The sequence below is a fragment of the Aplidium turbinatum genome, chromosome 3 (genome assembly GCF_918807975.1).
Source record: "Aplidium turbinatum chromosome 3, kaAplTurb1.1, whole genome shotgun sequence".
NCBI classification, from domain to species: domain Eukaryota; kingdom Metazoa; phylum Chordata; class Ascidiacea; order Aplousobranchia; family Polyclinidae; genus Aplidium; species Aplidium turbinatum.
In genome coordinates, this window is record NC_137474.1 from 2,638,465 (window position 1) to 2,660,820 (window position 22,356).

Genomic DNA, 22,356 nt, shown 5'->3' on the forward strand with positions numbered 1-22,356 from the left:
CACCAGGGCTGTTGAGAGAATAATTTAGATCTGATGCCAAAGAGATCCTCACATCTCAAATCAAGCCACATTTTAAGAAAAACGCACAATATCTAAATCATCATCATCATTTTGTTCCTTCCTCGTCTGGAGGGTTGGATACAATGCGCCATTGTTCTCGACCATGAGCTGTGCGTACTGCACATTCATAACTTAATTTTGTCCATTTTGTGATGTTTGTTGTCCAAATCATTCTTGGTCTGCCTTTACTTCTTTTACCATTTATCTTCCCTTCTATTAATGATCTTTGTAATGAATTTTGCCTTATTGTGTGTCCGAAATACTTCAATTTTCTTCTTTTGACTGTTTGTAAGAGCATTTTGCTTGAATTGAATTTGGAGAGTACTTCATCGTTAGTGATTTTTTGTTTCCATGAAATTTTTAACATTTGCCTGTATGTCCAGAGCTCGAAGGCATCGATCCGTTTCTCCATTTTTTGTGATATTGTCCAAGTTTCAGAACTGTATAATAGGGTCGACCAGATATAGCATTTTAAGATCCTGAGACGAGTTGATAAATTTAAACGTTGATTGGTTAAAATATTTTTCATTTTTCCAAATGTAGTTCTTGCAATTTCTATCCGTCTAAGAATTTCATGGTCACACCTCCCATCTTCAGTTATTAAATGACCAAGATATGAAAAAGATTTTACTTTTTGTATAATTTTATTGTCAATTATAATTTGGAGTACTGTGGTGTCTGGTGATTTTGAGATTATCATTGATTTGGTCTTTTTAGTGTTAATTTTCATATTTGTTAATTTTCATATTTGTTACAAAGTGAAATTTTCTAAATCATACGCAGTGGTTTATCCGTTCTTAAACTCTTTAAAAAGGTTACAAATCCAAACTTACTTCTGGCCCTAGTGCAAAAACACCCCCTGCACCCCTGTAAAAGCTATTGTTTGTCATGCAGCATAATTTTTGATGATGCAGAAAACTGGAACTGAACTCAAAATGATTTTAAAGTGAATTCATACGTTAACGATGACGTCATATGGTGTTTTTATGTTTTGTGGCCTGGTGCAGGACTTCCCAAACTGTGGGTCGCGAGCCTAAAATAGGTCTCAAGTCTAGGGTTGCCAAACAAAATGGGCCTTCAGTGGGTAATATACATTGAAAAGTGCCCACTAAAGGGACGTATAGAATATTATTTTTCGAAATAGAGCCGCACAATAAAAAAATGTTTGAAAAGCCCTGGCCGAGTGTATCTTAACAAGGTTTGTATGTTTTTTGTCGACAAGCAATCGAAAACAAAATACTCTCGCGCCATAGAAACATGGACGGCCATGGCAACACTCATTGCCTACCACTAAAACAAAAAGACATTTATTGATTGATCGATTTTGTAAATAACAACCAAAATAAACTTATATTCAAGTGAATAAGAAAAAAAAAAAAAATGAAAAAAACACTAAAAGCTTGAGTATTACTAATTTTTTAAAGTTAATATGCAAACAACCTTTTACAATCAATTGATATATGCATTCAATAAATTAAAAAGGAATTTTGACAGATTGTTTTTCAAAGTGGTCTCTTACTGTTTGCTTATGTTTATCTACTTGATTACGCAGGCTTTGTCAAGTTTTCAACGACATGCAAAGCTCTTTTAGCCTCTAGCTAATCAAGAAACAGAATCGGAACTATTTTAAGTTAAGAGATAAAAAGTCTTAACAACAAAGCTAAAGTCACTTTGAGCAAATATTACGCAAAACTAAGGTGACAAGATTTTTTGCACTAACCGGCGATTGCTGGATGCTGAATAATTGAATGTGAGAATATCTATTTCCAGACTGAGAACAATTTGTGTGAAGTTTAGTCTAGAAACTTTTGAAATCTACATGTTTAATTGTGGGAATATAGGCTACTGTGTAGCTTACAACCGAAAAAGCTTCTTTGGAAGATTAAGCCTGACAATTTCGCATACTTGTATGGGCTTTACACTGCTGACGCAGGCCCGGTCATCAGCATTACAAAGTGAAATTTTCGCTTGTTGAAGTATTGTTGTCTGTGAAATTTTCCATCCACTAAGTGCCGCTACTTGATGAGCTTCCTGTTATTCAAAGGACACACCCCAAGTTTTCAACCAAAGTTGCTTGATCATAAAGTTTCGCAGTTTGCAAACTCTGGAGATTATTGTTATTAGTTTCATATGACGTTTTCCCACTTGAAGCTCGTTGTCTTTTAGCCAGTTTTTAAATATATTTCCGCATTGGTAAACTGTATTGAAACCACCGGGTAGTGCAGTTCATGGACAGTCCAAAATCAAACAATCAACAGTTTTCCTGTTTTTTTTTTTGTTTTTTTTTGCAATTTGGACAATTTGATGTGTCCGGTTACTTAATCGAGCTATCGGAAAGACGTGTGCTACAATGAGATGTTGTAAACCAGAGACGGAGATGTTAACGCCATAGTAGACATTAAGCTTTCGAGTCTCTTCTTGTACTTGAAATGTTGTTGCATTAATTGCGTTTGGCTGGTTACAAAACTGTTTCTATTATGCGCTGCAGTTCTGCACATATCAAACCTTCCACCCCAATAGCTTGACATGTGCTTCTTTTTCTTACAGACCAGTCCGTACAAAAGGTATAATAATTTGTTTTAAAAATGAAACGCTTCTTTTTCCTGATCTTTGTGGTACTCGTGCATGACGCATCAATGATCAACAGTTTGGAATGCGCGGATGGCTTTAAAATTTCCTCTGAAAGTTTAGACCATTTAGATACTAATTGGAATATAGCTGAATGCCCTTCGGAAATTCCCCAAGCTTGCCAAAGAAAAGAACTTGCGATTGTGGCATTCGGTGAAATTGAACGTAAGTAATTTTTATCACGTTTCCCAACTTAAAACCTTTGCTAATTTGATATGACAGAAATTACCGCAAAAGGCAACATTCGAGTATAACATTGTGGATTTTATGTAGCGATGTACAGTGGCGAATCTAGAGGGGGAGGGCAGTCCCCCTTCCTCCCTTACACAGAAAAGTGACTTCATTGACGATGTATTTCCAAGGTCGGATTAATGTAGACCGGCAATATCATTGCAATTGTTTAAAACCGTTTCCCTAATACTAGCTTACTTTCTAAATCCGCCCTTGGCGCTGAATTTAATCATAATAGTCGAACACTTTTTGAGTCAAACGAAGCTTCTTGCCAAGCAGGAAGTTATTTTGAAATCAATTTGATCTAAGAATTTATTAAGGAAGCAAGAATTTCATTCAGTAATCAATGTTGTAGCCAATGACGTCATCACGTGTGATAAACGTCACATCAACATTATGGCACCTAAGGCGATGTGACATTAAACAAATTAACCAACCACGAAAGGTTAATCCTGTTTTTATACTTTAACCGTGAAAACTCAAAGAATTTGTTTAAGCAACCTGTCTATTGCGTTACTTGTAGTTAAATTCTACGAAATTAATATCATAATGCCGCTGCTTGGATGCTGACATGGCATGATCTATAAATACTTATGATTAATCAATCACTTTTATCAAAGAAACCTTAACAACTAGTTTTGCTTCAAACTTAATCTTTGTTCGATGATGGTGACTTATCAAAGAATAAAGAGCCCAAAGTATAGATACCAACCAAATCATGATGATTTTATTACTTGTGATGATTTTCTTTCCTCAAATTGGTTCTGCTGCGCTGTTCATGAGCGCTGTACTGCTCATAACTAAGCTCGGTTTTCTGGTGTCATTGTCATACATGTTAGTGTAGGATGGTGTAGGCTATAAGAAAAATGCATACAAATTATCAACAAATTACAAATATCAACAAATTACACTAAGTTATTTTGGCAGCCGATTGTAGCATCGAATAGACAGCGATAGACACGTGTTTCGCCCATGAGGCTGGGCTCATCAGTATCGCACCGTATTCTTGCCACTGATTTGGCTGAATTTATTCTTGCCACTGATAGTGGCAAGAATACGGTGCGATACTGATGAGCCCAGCCTCATGGGCGAAACACGTGTCTATCGCTGTCTATTCGATGCTACAATCGGCTGCCAAAATAACTTAAACGTTTAATTGGAGGTCTTTATGGCTAGCGTGGAAGCTACACCGTTCTGGTTAGCGAAGCGTTACTGCTGCTCGCTGTGCTAGTGAGTAATCAGCCTTGTGCTGATAGCCGGGAAGAACGCCTTTCTTCACAAATTACACTAATCTGCTGCATTTCTACCGTAATTCACCTTAGTGCAGAAGAACAATTTTGCTTTGTCAAGCGCTGAAGAGCAACACATATCTGCGATGGATACAGCGCTGTGTAAAAACACACATATATTATTGTATTCGAATGAAAAACTAACCTGACTCACCTTTTTGAAACTTAAAGATTTGTATCTCATACCAGCTTTGCCGAGAAGAACCGTTTGTCGTCCACAAACAAATAATAATGTTATTGCTTATTTATTTTAAGATATCTTCAACATGTTATAGCTAGGACAAACTTTTTACAATGGTGTAAACCTAAAGAAACAAGTTATATTTTGTTTTATTCACATATTAGTGTTGTAGAAGTAGCTTATTTGTTGTTAAAACACAACGCAAATTTTCTGCGACTATGTCGTTTAAATGTATTTTATTTACTGTCTGAGTGCATTTCTCTCTACTTGTCCTCGCTGCGTTACGCAAGAAAGAATAGCATTGTTGTTATTTTAAGTGTTTGAATGACCTGCTCTGGAATCGAACTCAATTTCACTGGATGCAACAGAAGAGATACTAATTATTATTAAGTCAATTTCTGATGGTGTTTTGTGGAATTGTAACTCACTCACATAAATCAAAAGTTATTACTCTCTAACCCTTGACAGCCTGTTTCACCCTAAAAGGAGGATCATCTGAAGGCCCTATTTGAATATGGACCTTCCGATGATCCTCCTTTTAGGGTGAAACAGGCTGTCAAAGGGTTTAGAGAGTAATAACTACATTTGATTTAATTCGCTCTGCTTGGCTTTTTGCTTGGCATTGAGCACTTTTGCCGTATTAATAGCATTTATTGTTTAAACTAAAATTTTAATACTGATTTGATACTGATATAAACTAAAATCAAGAAAAAAATTTTAAAGTACAGAAATGTGTTTATATTTTGCAGTCAACGCTGTGCTTGGAGAGTGTGTCAACGCATCTACTTGTGATGAGAAATGCACTGTCAATCTTCATGAATTGTTGGACCCTGATGAGGAAAAATCTCCCCCTTATACGGACTATGTTGTAAAGTAACAAAAAATGCAAAAATACTTTAAGATGCCTTTTAAAAGATTATAAAATAAACTTTTTTATTTTATTTTCTAAAAGTTATAGCACTAACCTTTAGAAGTGAATTTATTTTTTTGTGTTGTAAACACCCAAAGCTAAGCGACAACACAGGATTTAGCAATAGGCGATTTGGGACTAAACCGTATAAAAAAACTAAACCTTACCCTGTTACCGTATTCCATAAATCTATAGGCACATATGGTATTTTTATTTTGAAAATAAGAATATAACTTATTAAAGACATATAGAACTAAGCAGGTTTTAGATAATGCTGAACGGCTTGCAAAACCTTGTTTGTTCTTAGCTTGGGGTGGAATTTTAAACACTTTTTCATTTTAAAACATTTTTTTTCTTCTATATACCATTTATATAGATCACTGACAAGTGACAACAATATTTTGTTGCAGCAAATGTGAATCTTCTTGTTGTTATGAAGACAATTGTAATAGCCCTCGACGAACAATAGCATTGGAACCACAGACTTCTCCACAGTCACCACCAAGTGAGTGTTAAATATATTTACACTGTAATGATGGTGTTTAGCTTTTCACTGGTGTACTGTATGTGAATGATGGCACTGGCATTTCTACAAACGATGCTACTTTAAATGACGTATACGTGTGGTGTTGTGACGAGGATACCAAGATACCTGATTTGGAGTAGAAACTTTCTGCGTTTTTTTTCGATTTATGTCCAGTCATGGTCCAGTATATTGCTAATTGCCGTTGGCCTTCACTGTTTCTCGGCATTCGGTTACCTATTAGCAACATGATGACATGTTATAGTTTTTTTATTTTTTTATTGGAATGAGGGTGGCAGCTGACTCCGTTGACGCTGTAGTCTTTCGCTGTCATCCTGGAATCTGCATCTTTTTCAAAGTATTTATTTATGTATCTGTGGAGCTAAACTGACGTGTACGTGCTGCAATACCACAGCCAATAAAAAAGAATCTGAATCTGGATCACGATGCTTTTACGATGTCACGCTTATTTTTAAGAGTCTACAATACAAGATTTTTTTCTAGATTTGCACATAAGAAATTCTTTTCAAAGAGTTGTTCTTGTGAGCTACGAATCATAAAAGACATAACTGAGCAAACAAAACAACATTTTACATTACAAATACAAAATAACAAACGTTTTCGGCTGTACATATAGCCCTTATCAAGCATTTAAATAAAGAACATTTTTTACGTTATATAAGGAATAGGCTACTAGAGAAAAATGCAACATAATAACAAAATATGCTCTGATCTAAACATTGGAGAATTAGACCATATTTTTGTTGTTATACTGCACGCTTCTTTAACATTTCATATAGCCTACTGTACAATGTAAAACTATTTTTTTTCTAAAGGCTTGATAAGGTCTGTAGCCTACGCAAAGCCGAAAACGTTGGATTTTTTGTTTTTGTACTGTAAATTTTTGTGCTATGGTTATATCTGTTTACGGTTAAAAAAAGTAACTTCTCTATCCAAATTAGTAATCATAGTAAGTAATGAAATGCTACATCAGTAACGTACTTGTCATGCATTGCAATGAAATGGTTTGTTTTTGGTGAACAGCTACTGCATCGTCAACAAATGCTAAACCTGCAACAACCCAAGGAGAAGATGTAGTACTTAGTCACACTTCCACTCAATCAACACCATTGCTCACTTGTGCTGTTGATGCTCGCCAAAGTGACGTCATTGATGAAGACAATTGGAATATTGATATCTGTCCACCAGATATGAATTATGCCTGTATGCGACAATACATAGTTATGACAGCATTTGAAACCGATAAAGGTAATGCAAAGAAACTTATTCTCACATGACATTACAATTTTATTTTATTTGCATTACAAGACATGTAACCGAGTCGTTCATATCAAGCATTGTTGTGGGTTTGACACCTGTCAGAAGACACTTCATTTTCTTGATAAAGGTAATGCTTAATTAAAGTCAAACGTGGTTATCTGAATCAAAAGTGTATGTCCAAAACGCAAAAACTAAGCACATGTTTGATAAAGAATTCTTAAAATATTATTTTTCACCGTCAGTAAGCTACTTCAAATCGAATAATGAACATTGTAATCACCCGAATACATTATTTTGTGAACAAATGCTTCGTATCTAGTTTAGCGCTATGTAAAAATAAGTAATTTTCAATTTCGAGCAGACACCCACACTGGAAGATGTGCCAGCAAAGCAGATTGCCAAAAAACGTGCTACCAATCAGCAGATGAAGTGACTGAACGAGACGAAGCTATTTCATTAAAGTAAATTTAAATCCTTCTCATGCATATTACTACAGTATTGCTAGGATTTAACCGATTCGTACCGGTTCTTCAAAAATTGTTTTTGGGATTTCAATAACACCACAATTGCTAACGAGCCTATAAAAACTATAGAATTAGACACTTTAGTCAATATACTGTATATGGGGGCAACATGCCGTAGGCTACTTTATACTTAGTATGGTAGCCTATGTTGTTTGTAAAAACACCTGTTGTTGAACCATTTGAATCCACCATCACATGTAACTGGAGCTAGTTAAACAAAAACTGTTGAATTTTTCTTCAAGAATGAAAACAAGACACTTGAATAGTATAATTTGCGGTACTGGAACTAAAGACAATGATTCCCAACAATTGTGTATGCCGCCCCTAGACAAACTTTAGAAAATTAATACGTTTCCGACTTTTAAACGTTTTCTGACAGCTCCCTAAACAAAACGTACTCTTCATTTAAATAAAAACAGTAAACATTGTTTCTCATTGTTTATGCTGTGGATATTATCACAGTGTAGGCTACTGTGCACTCATAAGTACCTTTATTTCATCAGTGGGGTGGCGCAGCGGGGAAAGCGTTGGCTTTCTAATAATGCAAACCTGGTTCGACACCCGACTGAAGCTGGTTGTTGATAAACACCACTTACCTTTACCCAGGGTGTAATAAATAGGGTGGGCATAATTGCTGAAGAAAAGGTGGTCGAGAGAAAGAAATTGGCTACCCTCCTCTCGTTTGTGCCAAAGACTTAGTATGATAAACACCTTGTCTTGGCATTTCCCGAAGCTCAGTCACTGAGTGTGGGGTTGCCTTATAAATGATTGTTTCCATATAGCGCTGTATCCATCTCAGAAGTGCATTGCTCATCAGCCCTTTACAAAGCAGACAGTGTCAATGCAGCCGTGTAGAGGCTCAACTGAATACATTATTACCCGAATCCATTCCATTGCTCAGTGCCAAGCAGGAATTAGATTCAGTACCATTTTTTAAAATTCTTTGATATGACCCGACAGGGTATCGAACCCATGCCTAGCAATTTAGAGGCGGACGCATGTGTTGAGTACCTTTACCAGTTTTACATCATTATTGTCATCAGGTACTGCGATCAAGAATGCTGTTTTGAAGACAAATGCAACAAAAAAACTATTGAGGAGCTGAGAGCACAAACCAATGCTACGAATCAAAATGGTGCCAAAATCTTGTTGTAAAACATTATTCAAACAGCTCTTCATTTTATCGTTCGTTCATCGCACACTTTGTCATAATTTTACTAATAAATATAAAACGTGTTTGATGCAGTTGGTCTGGCAGCACTGAAAAACGATGTAAAAATTAATATTTTAAAAAATTTTTTCGTATTTTTGTTCAACATAAAGTAAAAAGGCATAAAGTACAAACACGAACGTCAATGCAGCCAACCACAAAGGTTTATTGATAAAAATTTTCTCTTACATTGTAATAAAACCTTTTGTTTTTGGTAAACAGCTACTGCACCGCCAACAAACGCTGAACCAGCAACAACCTCAAGAGAAGATGCAGTAAAACCTGCAACAACCCAAGGAGAAGATGTAGTTAGTCACACTTCCACACAATCAACACCATCGCTCACTTGCACTGTTGGTTTTAGCCAAGGCAACGATACTAATGAAAACAATTGGAACATTGAAACCTGCCCACCACATAAGAATCATGCGTGTATACGACAATACATAGTTATGACAGCATTAGAAAACCATACAGGTAATGCTTAATGAAGTCAAGCATGGTTATCCTAGTCTAAAGCACATGTCCAAAACGTAAATCACTAAGAACATATTCGATAAAGATTTAGAACACTATATTTGCTACGTCGTCAGTAAGCTATATAGCCTACTATACATCGAATAATGACCATTGTAACCACCCAATTACATTGTTGCATTGGGTATCATTTTTCGATTTCAAGTACACACCCATTCTGGAAGATGTGCCAGCAAAGAAGATTGCCAAAAAAAATGCAACCAACTGGCTGATGAAGCGACTGATCGAGAAGGAGGTTTTGCGCTAAAGTAAGTAAAAGCCTTCTCATGCAAATCACTATTGCTAGGATTCACACGGTTCTCACATGTTCGTACGAACCATGTTTTGAGATTTCAATCACACCAATTTCAATTGCCAACAGGCATCAGGAAACTATAGAATAAGGCATTTCAATCAAAATACTGTGTCTTAAAGGTATTGTACCGTATCTGTCAGGAATGTTAGTGAAAGTATCTACACGGAATCAACGTGGCATGTTGTTTGTGAGATCACCTCTTGTTAAAGGGTTTGAATCTACCACTACATCTTGTGGTAGACTGGAGTTTGTTGAAAAAAGAAAAATTGTTATATACTTTTATTATGAATGCAAAACACATGAATAATAAAATTTACTGCACCGAAACTGAAGATAATGATTCCCACCTATTAGTGTGCAGGCGCACTCACTAATAATAATCATGTTATAGTTTATTTATTGTTGCTCTGCAACAGCTAAGGTCTTTCAGCGACAAGGCTAATTTTTAATTTTGTATCAGATTTACGATGCCATCAAATTATTATCCGACTTATTCTCACTGCTTTATGCCAGAAAGAGTACAATCGGTACCGTTTTAGTCTTTTTGCATGACCCGACCTGGGATCGATCTTAGATCTACCAGCACTAGAGGCGAAGGCGAAACCACTCGGCCATTGAGCTACTGTTAACTAACTTCAAAAACGTAATAGGCTTGTCGATCTTTGAACGTTTTTCTGAAAATGCCGGAAACAAATGTTTGCAAAATCACTTTGTTTTAATACACTGTAAATGGTTTAGTAATTTCATATAATTACGGACCAGCACTGCGTCGGAAATCACTGGCTAAAGGCAGTGAACAGTATTTGTTATTGTTTATTTTTAAATGCTGTTCACATTATCACAATGCAGAGAACACTCATAAAAACCATATTCATTCATCAACATGATAATTTTTTCGGTCTCAAGCAGGTTGTGACGTACTCGTTTTGTCGCTTCTACCTTTATCTAGACCTTTGCTATGTTGCCATGTGGGCTATTACTTTTGCTGTGATGGTCAGAAATAAAAGCAACTAAACTAAACTGAACATTATCATCAGGTCCTGTGACCAAGAATGCTGCTACGAAAACAAATGCAACACAAAAACTATTGAGGAAATAAGAGCACAGATCAACGCTGCAAATCAAAATGGTGCCAATATTTGGTTGTCGAACATTTTGATAGTTCTTCATTTTATTTTGTGTCTTTCACCTTTGTTGTATTTTTACTAATAAATTTAAAACGTGCTTGAAAAAGTTGATCAGCATAATACTGATAATGATGCAAAAAACGTTTTGAAGATTTTTTGTTTATTTTTATTTAAAATAACGACACGAACAGACTCAAGTAAAACCCAGAGAGAAATAGTCAAATATTCCAACAGTGGTTTCTTGCCTTATTTGGGTTAATTGATTTGAATATAAGGGTCTGAGAATGAAAAGGTGTCTGAGAATTATTCCATCTACTTGGTGCTGATGAATGGATGGCAGTCCTTGAAATGTGTTACTCCAGCGCAACTTCCTAGGGCCGAAGCAGCGCTGCTTGAACTTAAACGCTTCTTGCGCAAAGTCGGGCGGTTAACGAACTGATTGTGATGCATTCCTCATTTAGCTTAAATTGATGTTTTTCATTCGAAGTCAGTGCTAACTATCATCATCATTAATTTCCATTTTCTCGTCGACGATTGGAGGCAATGAAATGCCAAGTTTTTCTGTGAAATTTTTCTTTTGTAGTTTTGTAATCAAATACTGAGCAGTCTTCAATGTCATTATTCCAAATTTATACTTTGTCGAAAATATCTTGACCGGTAAAGTCAACTTGCTTTTAATTGATACGACGCTTATTTTGATTGGTAGTTGAACGAATTCAAATGAGATTAATAAATAATATCAGGCAGGTTCGAAAACTTGTATAATTCATCGTTAAAGCTTTCGCCTCCATGAAGGCTATTTCATTAAGTATTTGGAAAACCACAAGCAAATAAAAACATAAAAATTAATTAACCGATAAAATCAACTGAAAAACGTGCTCTGTGAAAATCATTTAAAACAAGAAAATCGTTCGGTTGTATCCTAAATGAATGATCCTTAAATAGCTTTTATCCTTAATAACATGGAAGAAACAGAACAGAGGTTGAAAGGTATTAGTGTATACTTCATTAACCTGCTTAATTTACATTTTAGTTTGATGTTTTGTACATCCACACTAGGGTGGGCCGTTTTTGACTTTTTTTCGAAATTCAAAAACGGCTAGTCATAAAAAGTGGCACATGCATGAAAAAATTACGTGTGCAAAATTTTGTCAGTTTGGGGGTGCATCTTCTGCCCCCGCAGGGGGGTCAAACTTTCAATTTTTTGAAAAAAAAGGGGGAAATTTCACTTTCCGTTTTAACATAATTTTTTTTAAAATTTTTCTACTGGCTAGTTATAAATTGTAAGTGGGATGTACCCAGAACTTTCCTATGTAAAGGCATGTTCGAAGCTTAAGGTTTACTGCCCCCACATCGACGACCAAAATGCTGAATTTTCACCAATTTGAGATGCTATTTTGTCATTGCTCAATAAACAAACTTGTTGCAAAAGGACGAGATGGTGTTAACGCTGTATGCTCATTTATGTTCTGTCCATTAACTTGTTCCAATTTTCCGCAATGTAGGCTACTTGCCCGCAGAAAAATCGTGTCCCTGTTACAGAACAACAATTCCTTCTTGATCAAAAAACAACTCGCATAATGGTGATTGATAAACATGATCGGCCACAAAATCTAATTTTAAACGTTTTCCGAGGAGAGTCGCAAGATCAGAACAATTCCGTTCTTTACGTGAGGACCCAAGAGCAGGCACAAGTAGCGCTTTAGTTAAAACACCTTTAATTTACTCAAGCTCAGAAACTTTGTCATCCAATGAAGAACGCTGCGAAGATTTTGATTATCAACCCAGTTTTGCCTCGAAAAACCCCAGAAAAAGCAAGGTTGCTTCCAGTTTAGTAGTATTTGCTGAATCATGCGATCGTACTGGTATTTCAGATAGGTCTGCAGCACTTATTGCTTCACCATTTCTACAAGATGCGGGAGTTGTAACGGATAGCGAATCTCAATCAGTCATAGATAAAAGCAAAGTGAGAAGAGCGAGAAAAAAAATGAGGTTTACAACTCAAATACAAAGTAGGCCTATCATGTGCATAAATTTGCAAAGCATATATTTTGATGGCCGAAAAGATTAAACCATCAAACAAAATGAAATTGCTTGGCGACTTCGAAAACATTTTGAAGTTGAAGAACACATTACTTTACTTGAGGAGCCAAGTTATTATTTCATTGGTCATTTTACTGCAGCCAACTGATCTAATGTGTCAATAGCTACCGGTATTCTTGAATATTTTGGATCCAATAAAATTAGCTACGACAATGTACTGGCAATTGGATGCGATGGAACCGCAATAAACACAGATCAAAAAGGCGTCGTGATAAAGCTCCTGGAAGATCACTTCCAAAAGCCACTTCAATAGTTAATATGCCTACTCCATAGTAATGAATTGCCTCTTAGGCATCTTATAAAAGATATGGCAATATTAGCAGACCTGATAGCTTCACTGGGCCCATTATAAAGCAGCTAGTCACTGTCACACAACTAGATGTTGTAAAATATAAAGCAGTTCCTGCACCAGAGATTAAAATTGATGAAAATGACCTCAGCACTGACCAAAAATATCTTCTACACATGCACAGAGCAGTGAAAGTTGGAGATATATCAATTCATTTCGCATATAGGTAGGAGTCCAGGTAGGATGAACCACTCAAGATGGTTGAACACAGCCAAAATAGAATTCTAAGTTTATATGTTGCATCTAACGCGTCAGCTGTAGCCTATTGGTGGAACGTGTGGACTATATTATGAATGTTTATAGCAGTTTCACCAATGGCCAAAAACATTTCTTTAAAATTCTACACTCTGCTCAGAAGCTATCGAATAAACCCCCAATATCCTCAACAAAGTAATATAGAGCAATGCGTTTTATGCCCATCCTGAAAACATTTGTAAATGACAAATTTGTGTAAACAAAATCATGATAACAATTCAAGTGGAACTGTACAGTACAGGGGCTCGGGAAGTAGGGGTGCTCAAGGGGCTGCAGCCCCCCCTAGAGAAAATTCAGCCCCCCCTGGAATTTTCAATAATTGCTTCAGCCCTCCTACAAAATTCTTACAATTTAAGGTAGGCCTACATAACATATTTTCAGAAAAAATTTTGAACAATAATTTCTACGATGAATCGAGTTCCTGTTATGTGTGGTCGCGCTCATCATTCGCAATAAAGAGTCGTCAATCACAAGGAGCTATACCTCGCAGTAGCATTAGGCCTACTATAGCCACCGCCACCCTCTCTACTAACACGGCTGTCCATCGTTTATTGGACATCATTCTGCAATATCTACATTTCATGCTGTACTTCTGAACATTACAATAATACATGATATTACTTTGTCATATCTGACCGACATGACAGAAGATAGTGCAATGAGAGGAGACGCACGTGCTAACATATTCGGCTTGGTAAAACAAGCACGCACGATGCGGCTTTATTTTGCGATTACCTGCAGCGGCGAAGTTTTTCAGCCTACAGAAGCCGTCGCAAAGACAGCTCCAAAACAAGAAGATCTCTGCTTCTTCAGCTTTGGAATCAATCACCATTCTCCGCGAACGAATCAAAAATCTCAGAAAAAATGAATCCGTTTTAAGCTTATGGAAGTAGCGAACGTCTTTGCGTCTGTCAATAACCTAACGACGCCAAAGGATCCCCGAGTGAGCAAAACTCGATTTCGAAACACAGAGGAATCGGATGCTTTGTCGTCTGCGGGAGAAGGAGCGTGGAAACGGCAATAAGGCCTACATCGAAGCCCTTGATTTGGTTCAAATTGAGCTTGATCAAAGATTCGACCAGGCGGGTCTGCTTACAGCAGCCAACAGAGAGAAGGCCTTTCTGAGCTGTGCAAACGGTGAGGAAAGATCTGATACTGAGATCAGCTTACCCGATGCCATCAAAAAAGATCGCTTACAAACGGAACTTACTTTGCTCAGCGATGTTATGTGGAAAAACCGCGAACTCCATTCAAAAGGTTGCTAAGATACTATCTCAACTACACCCTCAAACACGAGACCTTTTTTAAGAAACGCGAAAATTCGTGGAGCTCTGCCTTTGGCTCTCGGTTTGAGCTGCATCATCAGAACGTTCTTTTTCTGCTCTAGACGCCTGAAAACGTGGTTGAGAAGCTCAATGACACAAAAAAGACTTACTCATCTTGCGTTGATGCATGTCCACCAAAACACTGTCGATGTCAAAGAACTCATGACACAGTTCATAGAGAAAACACCTGAGCGAAAATCAATTTTGTGAAAGCTCATTTTCACAAACCGTCCTTTCCATATCACTTTCTAATTTGTTCGTTTTCATTTTAATTTCCTGAACAACAGCTTTGTTGTTGGCGCTTTTCATTTGTTGGCTTTCCCACATGAGGGGGGTCTGGGGGGGCGAAGCCCCCCAGAAGCTGACAACACTACGGCAGCTTCAGCCCCCCCTAGAGAAAAATAGTTCCCGCGCCACTGGTACAGTACATTCCATTTACGGAATCTGCAGATCATATTGCTTTTGTTCTGAAGTAGCCTAAATTATAGGTTGCGTTTTATAGCTGCAACTCATCAAACGTAGGCTACTATTGCTTTTAGTTTAAGCAAGACTGCGTCTTATAGTTTGTCAGTTCGTATCATCCTGCAAAGTTAGTGGGCACAACATAAATGAGCGCACAGCGTTAACACCATCTCGCCCTTTTGCGACAAGTTTGTTTATTGAGCAATGACAAAAATAGCACTTCAAATTGGTGAAAATTCAGCATTTTGGTCGTCGATGCGGGGGCAGTAAACCTTAAGCTTCGAACATGCCTTTACATAGGAAAGTTCTGGGTACATCCCACTTACAATTTATAACTAGCCAGTAGAAAAATTATAAAAAAAATTATGTTAAAACGGAAAGTGAAATTCCCCCCTTTTTTTTCAAAAAATTGAAAGTTTGACCCCCCTGCGGGGGCAGAAGATGCACCCCCAAACTGACAAAATTTTGCACACGTAATTTTTTCATGCATGTGCCACTTTTTATGACTAGCCGTTTTTGAATTTCGAAAAAAAGTCAAAAACGGCCCACCCTAATCCACAGTCAGACAAAACGTGCTGGTGTGATAATAAATCAATAGGATTTTCATAAACATGAACAGTCAGCGTTGTAGCACGTTTATCTGTCAGAAGAAGTAAGTAGTGTTACTCCTAACCATTAATGCTTTAATGTAATTTGGTTCTATTGTCAGCACGCCTGTTAATATCAGCAAGAAGTTTTAAACTGAGGACGACTCACAGATCTGGAATCCGAACGGAAAACATATTTCTCTAATTTTTTCTGCAGCCTCAAACAAATTCGCTAATCTGTTGCCAGGTCACATCGAGCTGGACGCTGTTTTTGTCATGTGCGGTATAGTGCTAATGTTTCAAGCTTACGCTTGGTTACTGAGAATTCAATTAAGTGAACGGAAAGACAAAAACTAAATACTTTGTCCATCTGCAGACGTATCGTGTGTCTTGCACAACTAAACATGCTCTCAATAACTTACAAACATTTTAAGTGTTGGACACACGTTTTCGTCGCACTGTTACACAACTTACTTAGACTATCCATACAAATATCACATCATGATCCTATACCATGGCACTGTTATTTTGCATTCATCGTATGCTGTCATTTGCACAACAATACCAGCCATATAGTATTGAAATATTGATGGAGCTATGCAAGTTTGTCTAATTATATTAATAGATTCTAAAGATATTTCTCTAACCTTACTGTGTATGCGAAAACTTGTGCCTAAATGTTACTTTAAATAAAATACGCAAAACGGTTATTCATCAGCGGTATTTTAATGATGTACCGTGGGATAAACGGATAAACTAAGGATAAACGAATTTTTCATCCAAACTATGCTGTTTAATGACTTGTAGCTATCTAAGGATAACGTCGAAAAGAAATGGAAACTTTTTCTCAAAATTCCTCGAACTTTTTGCATATCGTCAGACTAATAAAGTAATGGCGTAACTCACTTTTTGACAAAATTGAGATATTAATGTTTTGTAGGTCCCTAAAATGTAGCACATCTGCCATATAATTTTCTAAGACCTACGTTAACGAGAAAGTGGTATTTTCGTAAAAATGTCAAATGGCCTAACTCAAACGTATTTTACAAATCTTTTTAATCGTTTGCTGGAAATAAAGCTTTCCTCCAACAGAGCAGATGGTCAGAAGACGACGATCTAAATTGTATAGAAATAGAGCTTCCACTTCATCACAAGTCTAGACAATTAATTTAGTACAAAATAATTATGTTTTTTTTCTATTCTATGTATCGCAATCTTGGCCATTTCCAAGTAACTACCCTACTTAAATCAATCTGTTTTCTTTCTGTTCTTTTGAGAAGCTTCATTTTCCTAGCACTTTGGTAGTTTGACTTATCACCTCACACTGTGATACAGGTCAGATCTTCTCAATGCACCGTTTCTCGGAGTCTTCTTGCACCCATGGCAGGTTTTGTAGAAAGCCATTGTTGGATACTTAATTAATTCTCAGCTTAATATCACACTTAGCAACTTTATTAGCTCATTGCTGGTTCTTCGCCATCATTCTTGAGTTTCACTGATGGGAGGAGAACATAGGAAAACATAGATTTTAAAACGTTTGAATTGACTTTTATGTGAAAGTAAATGTGCTAAAATGGGAAAAGAGAAAAATCACCTTTTCGAGAAATTTCTCAATGACTTGCCTACTGTAGATTCCCATTACTGTAGAAAGGTCACAACGTACAGAAAGAAATTTTTGTACCTTGGAACTACCATAATCCAACGTCATCGGCAATACAAACAGCTTGCTGAATCATCAGAAATACGATCATTGAGCACAGCCTATTTTAGTGAAGTATTTCATAATGAGAACTTCTCCGTCTTCATCGTCGGCTCCAGCTCGTGTCCGAGCATTGGTTTGTCTTCAAATTGAATTTGGCTTTGGATGGTGATGTCGTATGTGGCTTTAGAGGCCCAGTCTATGATGGAAAAGACGTGGGCAAAAGGCACTGGGAGACAATCATCATAGATCCGCCGCCAATGTGTGAAACCGGGCTGGAGGCTTCCAACTCTTCCAAGCTTGCCCCCGTTACCAGTGATATCATCGCCATAGGGCTTTGTTTGGTCCAGGTCCAAATTGAGACAAAGGCCATTCGCTTGTATGGTTGTTTAAGGTGGTCGTAACTACACGAGGGCTACGCATACACTCTTGGCCAGCTCCATGTCCACTGCGGTCCAATAAGATCGAAACGTGCAGCTTCAGGGGAACTGGTTGCAATGGGCTGCCGGGTGCGCTGTTCATATCACGTAAGGATCAGCGCGACGTGTGTTTCATTCAAACACAGTAATATTACCAAGGAACAATATAATGACCATATCAAGTTGAAGAATGAAGCTTGAGATGAGAAGACGAAAGACAAAGAGTCCGCTAGCACAGTAAAATCTGTATGAACAATGGATTCACAGGCTGTACTTCTGTGTCCTAAAACTAAGGCAAGCAGTATGTACTATAAAACCAAGCTGCAGGTACACAATTTTACACTGTTCAATCTTGAATCAAAAGACGCTTATTGCTCTATTTGGAATGAAACAGAAGGTGATTTACGCAGTGAAGTATTGGCTTTCTTGCAGTTTAATCATTTTGAACGGATAATTTCTGGAAGCCCCGGTCTGGAGGAGATAGTTATTTGGAGTGATGGGTGTGGATATCAAAATAAAAACTCTAATGTTTCTAGTGCTTACTGTGCCCTTGCATGGAAGCATGGCATCACTATTACTCAGAAGTACCTCGTGGCTGGTCACACTCAAATGGAGTGCGATAGCATGCACAGTACTATCGAGCGAAAATTGGTAAACGACATTTTTAAGACGAGAGATTACGAAATTATCATCCAGAATGCCAAGATCAGACCGCATCCCAACAATGTACAGAGGATGCAACACAGCGATTTTATGAAAATTGATGGATGATGCTTGTTGAGTATCAGGCCTGGAAAGAAAGCTGTAAATTCCACGGTTCATGATCTTAGAGGCCTGGATCATGAAAGCAGTGGAAAGGTATTGTACAAGGTCCCATTATGTGAGGCTGCACAGTGGGAGGATCTGCCACAGCGGTCACAAACAACCTTAGGCAACACTACATGAATTCCTATTTTTTTAAGCCATCTTCCAATCAAATTGAGGAAACACAATGATCTCCAATCTATGAAACATGTTATGCCAACAGGGTGCCACTCTTTTTTTGATAATTTGCCTCATCACTGATAATTTATTCAGCTTGTCTTGCCAACTCTGAACTGTTTTTTGGCAAAATATGCAGTCTAGCGTGAAATACAACTTCTATCGTTAGATTGGAGTTGCTATTAGGGGTTTTCCTGTTAATTCTAGTTGTATTATTACTGTTATTATGTCACTGTTAGAAAACTCATATTGATAAACTCAAAATATCAAATGGCCTAAGTCATGTCTGTGCATTCGGAAAATGGCCTAAATCATCCCAGCACATTATGGGATGCAAAATGAAGCAAATCAAAGTATACATGCTCATTGTACTTGTGTCAACATGCCATTTTCGTTTAACTGTACAATAAATATGATAAAAACAACTGTGTATACAGTTTTTTTTCGATTATATCAAAACAAGAAATAATGAGTTACGCCATTCACGGCCTACTAGAACACGGCCAAATATGTTGCTATTTGAGGAAATTTCTAAGAGTCTGAATTGTTACAATTATAGCTATGACAAAGCTGTCATCTTCCCATTTCCAGAAGTAAGTAAAATAAGCAATATTTGTACCTAGACATATGTTTGGCTTGTTTAACCGGAGATTAGGTATGTATGTTAAGCACAACTTATCCAATAATAATGTAAAATATGTAAGATTTTCCAACCGCAACCTGGAGGTAGTATCGTTTGGTTTGTCGCTTTTGGTGAAATTGCATGTTCCATTTAAAATATCAAGGATTTTTTGTGAATTTTATGTTGTAAGCGGTTCCTTTCATATCCTAATTTAAATTTTAGTTCGTTTTGTTTTTCACCAAGTTTAATTTTGCAAGTAAAATGTGGCTATTGGCAAAAAATCCTGCTATACAAAAAAACCTAACGACTGTATGATGAGACTACCTCCAGGATGCAGTTGTAAAATTTTACATTATTATTGCATAAGTTGTGCTTAACATACATATCTAATCTGTGGAAAAACAAGCCAAAAATATGTCTAGATGCAAATATTACTCATTTTACTTACTTTTGGAAATGGGAAGATGATATGTTTGTCATAGCTATGATTGTAACAATTCAGACTCTTAGAAATTTCCTCAAATAGCAACATATTTGGCCGTGTTCTAGTAGGCCGTGCGCCATTACTTTATTAGTCTGACGATATTGCAAAGTGATTTAAAAAGCTTAAAGTGGGATTGATGGAAGAAATATTATTAGTACTAGTTTCGATTAATAAACAGCTTCAACAAGATTGTCTGCGTAAAAATAATTCAGCCTTTTGCACTTTGACATGACAAGTGCCGAGGTAATAGAATGTTAGAGAATAAAAAAAAAAAAAAAAAAATTAAGTTATGCATTTCAAAAGGCGTTACTACAAAATATTTAGCCTTAACAGACCAAAATTAAGCTTTTAAATATACAGACTAGCGTGAAAATAAACTTTTTTTGTATTAAATTATACGTCTTGAAAGAAACAGTTTTTCAGCTAAAGGTTAAAAGGACAGCTTCTGTTTGAAAGGACAGCTTTTGTTTGAAAGAATAGATTTTCCTAGTTAGAGTTTTAGCCTTGTGGAAGCGCTGCACATCCTGTACACAGATGCCTCAAGGCTAAATGTTCTTTTCTCATCATCACAGAACAAGTAGGCTAGCTAGTGTACATTGCACAACCACGCATCAGCTCATCAGCTCTTCGGCTCTCGCGTTAATAGACTTCGGTTCGATTACAGGTTAGGTCATACCAAAAACTTTAAAAACTATACGGATTGAATTCTTTCTTACACAATGCAGTGAGGATAAATAGGGTAATAATGTGACAATACTGTTAAAAAAGATTCTTTCTTGAGCAGGCGTTAGCTGTTGTAAACTGACAATAAGTAATCCGTACCATTGTTGTTGTATGTAGCGTATTACAACAATTCGCACCGATACCGTACTAACTCACATCTCGATATGAGCAGTCGACCGTAAAAATCGCAAATCAGCAGGCAGCTGCTGATGTGATGTACCATGTTGCTATTTAAACATAACACATCCTAGTATCCTAGTTAACCAAAAGCCTGTGAAAATATGTCATTAATAAAATTTGTGGATATGTAAACAAAGCATGAAAGTAAAAGAGCAATTTTCTTTACTATGATACTGTCAAGCCTCTCCCTGTGGTTTCACCATTATTCAAAGTTACAAATATTTGCTAAATACGGTCTTTACTGTCATGTAGCCAACAATGACGTCATTTCCTTAAGAAGGACATCTTTCACAACGTTCGGTGCAAGTAAGAAATATTTCAGAACGCCAAAGTTTTATCCTTGCCATTTAACAGAGGTGACTTCATTTAGGTATACACTTTGCTTTAGAAAAGTTTGAAGTTAGTCAAAAGCTTTGCTAACCTTACTCAAGCCTGTTGGTAGATTTTTACTAAAAAGCAGTTCAGTTTGTTTTTATTTCTGACCATCACAACGAACTGCAAAGCAAACAAGCAAACTGTATCTACGATGATGATACAAACAAGCAAGTTTTTCGAAACGATCTTTGATCAAAACTAAACAAATTAAAATTAAAGTAGTAAATGACGGTTCAAAATGTAACAAAATGTTTGACAAGAAAAATAATATTAAACTCGTCGCAACCAATCAAAATTTTACTTCAAAGTCGTTTAAATTATTTCTGATATGAGCTCTACTTAATTTGAAATTAAGACCATGAAACTGGTGTATTTTAGCCACATGGTTTGCAATAATTCTATTCAAGCACAACTACTTGAACGAAAAATGAGCCGAAAACGAAAGAAAAGCAAACGACCTAGAATTTAAACTATCAAGAAAATGAAGTATCTTCTGACAGGTGTCAAAATGCTGTGCTGTTTGCTTCCAGCTTAGCTTAACTGAAGATGATCAGCTTAGCTTCTAGCTGATCGAAATCGATTTTTAGCAATATATGATTGAACTGACTCGTGTGAGTATAAATTTCTTTGCAGAATTTGAACTACTGTCATTAAATGGTTTTAGTTACTGTTGCTTTTCAGAGCTCGTTGAACTACTGTCAATGTGATGGTTTTAGTTACTGTCGCTTTTCAACTGCAAATGTCTTTTAGCCACAGGACTCATGTTTAGTTTTGCATCAGATTTAGAACGTCGCCACATTATTACCCGACTTATCCTCATTGCTTTATGCAAGGAAGAATTACCGTTTTTAAAGTCTTTTAGTTTGACCTGACCTGGAATTGATTTCAGATCAACCAGCAATAAAGCGGAAGTCGAAACCCCTCATCCACTGAGCTGGTCGTTAACGATTGGACATGATTCTACTACAAAACTGCAGATGAAAAATCTCACAACAG

The 22,356-nt window shown here is 36.8% G+C and overlaps 1 protein-coding gene across 1 annotated transcript; it reads left to right on the forward strand.

The window, feature by feature from the left end:
- Positions 1 to 2,611: 2,611 nt before the first annotated feature.
- LOC145767311 (uncharacterized) lies at positions 2,612 to 12,136 on the forward strand. The gene is made up of 9 exons (XM_082579109.1): positions 2,612 to 2,853; positions 5,139 to 5,262; positions 5,710 to 5,804; positions 6,867 to 7,091; positions 7,465 to 7,564; positions 8,671 to 8,762; positions 9,060 to 9,314; positions 9,520 to 9,622; positions 10,707 to 12,136. Exons 1-9 carry the CDS (start codon positions 2,646 to 2,648, stop codon positions 10,876 to 10,878), a joined length of 1,374 nt encoding a protein of 457 aa, XP_082435235.1. The 5' UTR covers positions 2,612 to 2,645; the 3' UTR covers positions 10,879 to 12,136.
- Positions 12,137 to 22,356: the final 10,220 nt, after the last annotated feature.

Coding starts and splice junctions, on each gene's coding strand:
- LOC145767311 (XM_082579109.1), top strand. CDS start 2,646: ATGAAACGCTTCTTTTTCCTGATCTTTGTGGTACTCGTGCATGACGCA. Junction 5,263..5,709: donor TATACGGACTATGTTGTAAA/GTAACAAAAAAT, acceptor ATTTTGTTGCAG/CAAATGTGAATCTTCTTGTT. Junction 9,315..9,519: donor AGCATTAGAAAACCATACAG/GTAATGCTTAAT, acceptor TTCGATTTCAAG/TACACACCCATTCTGGAAGA.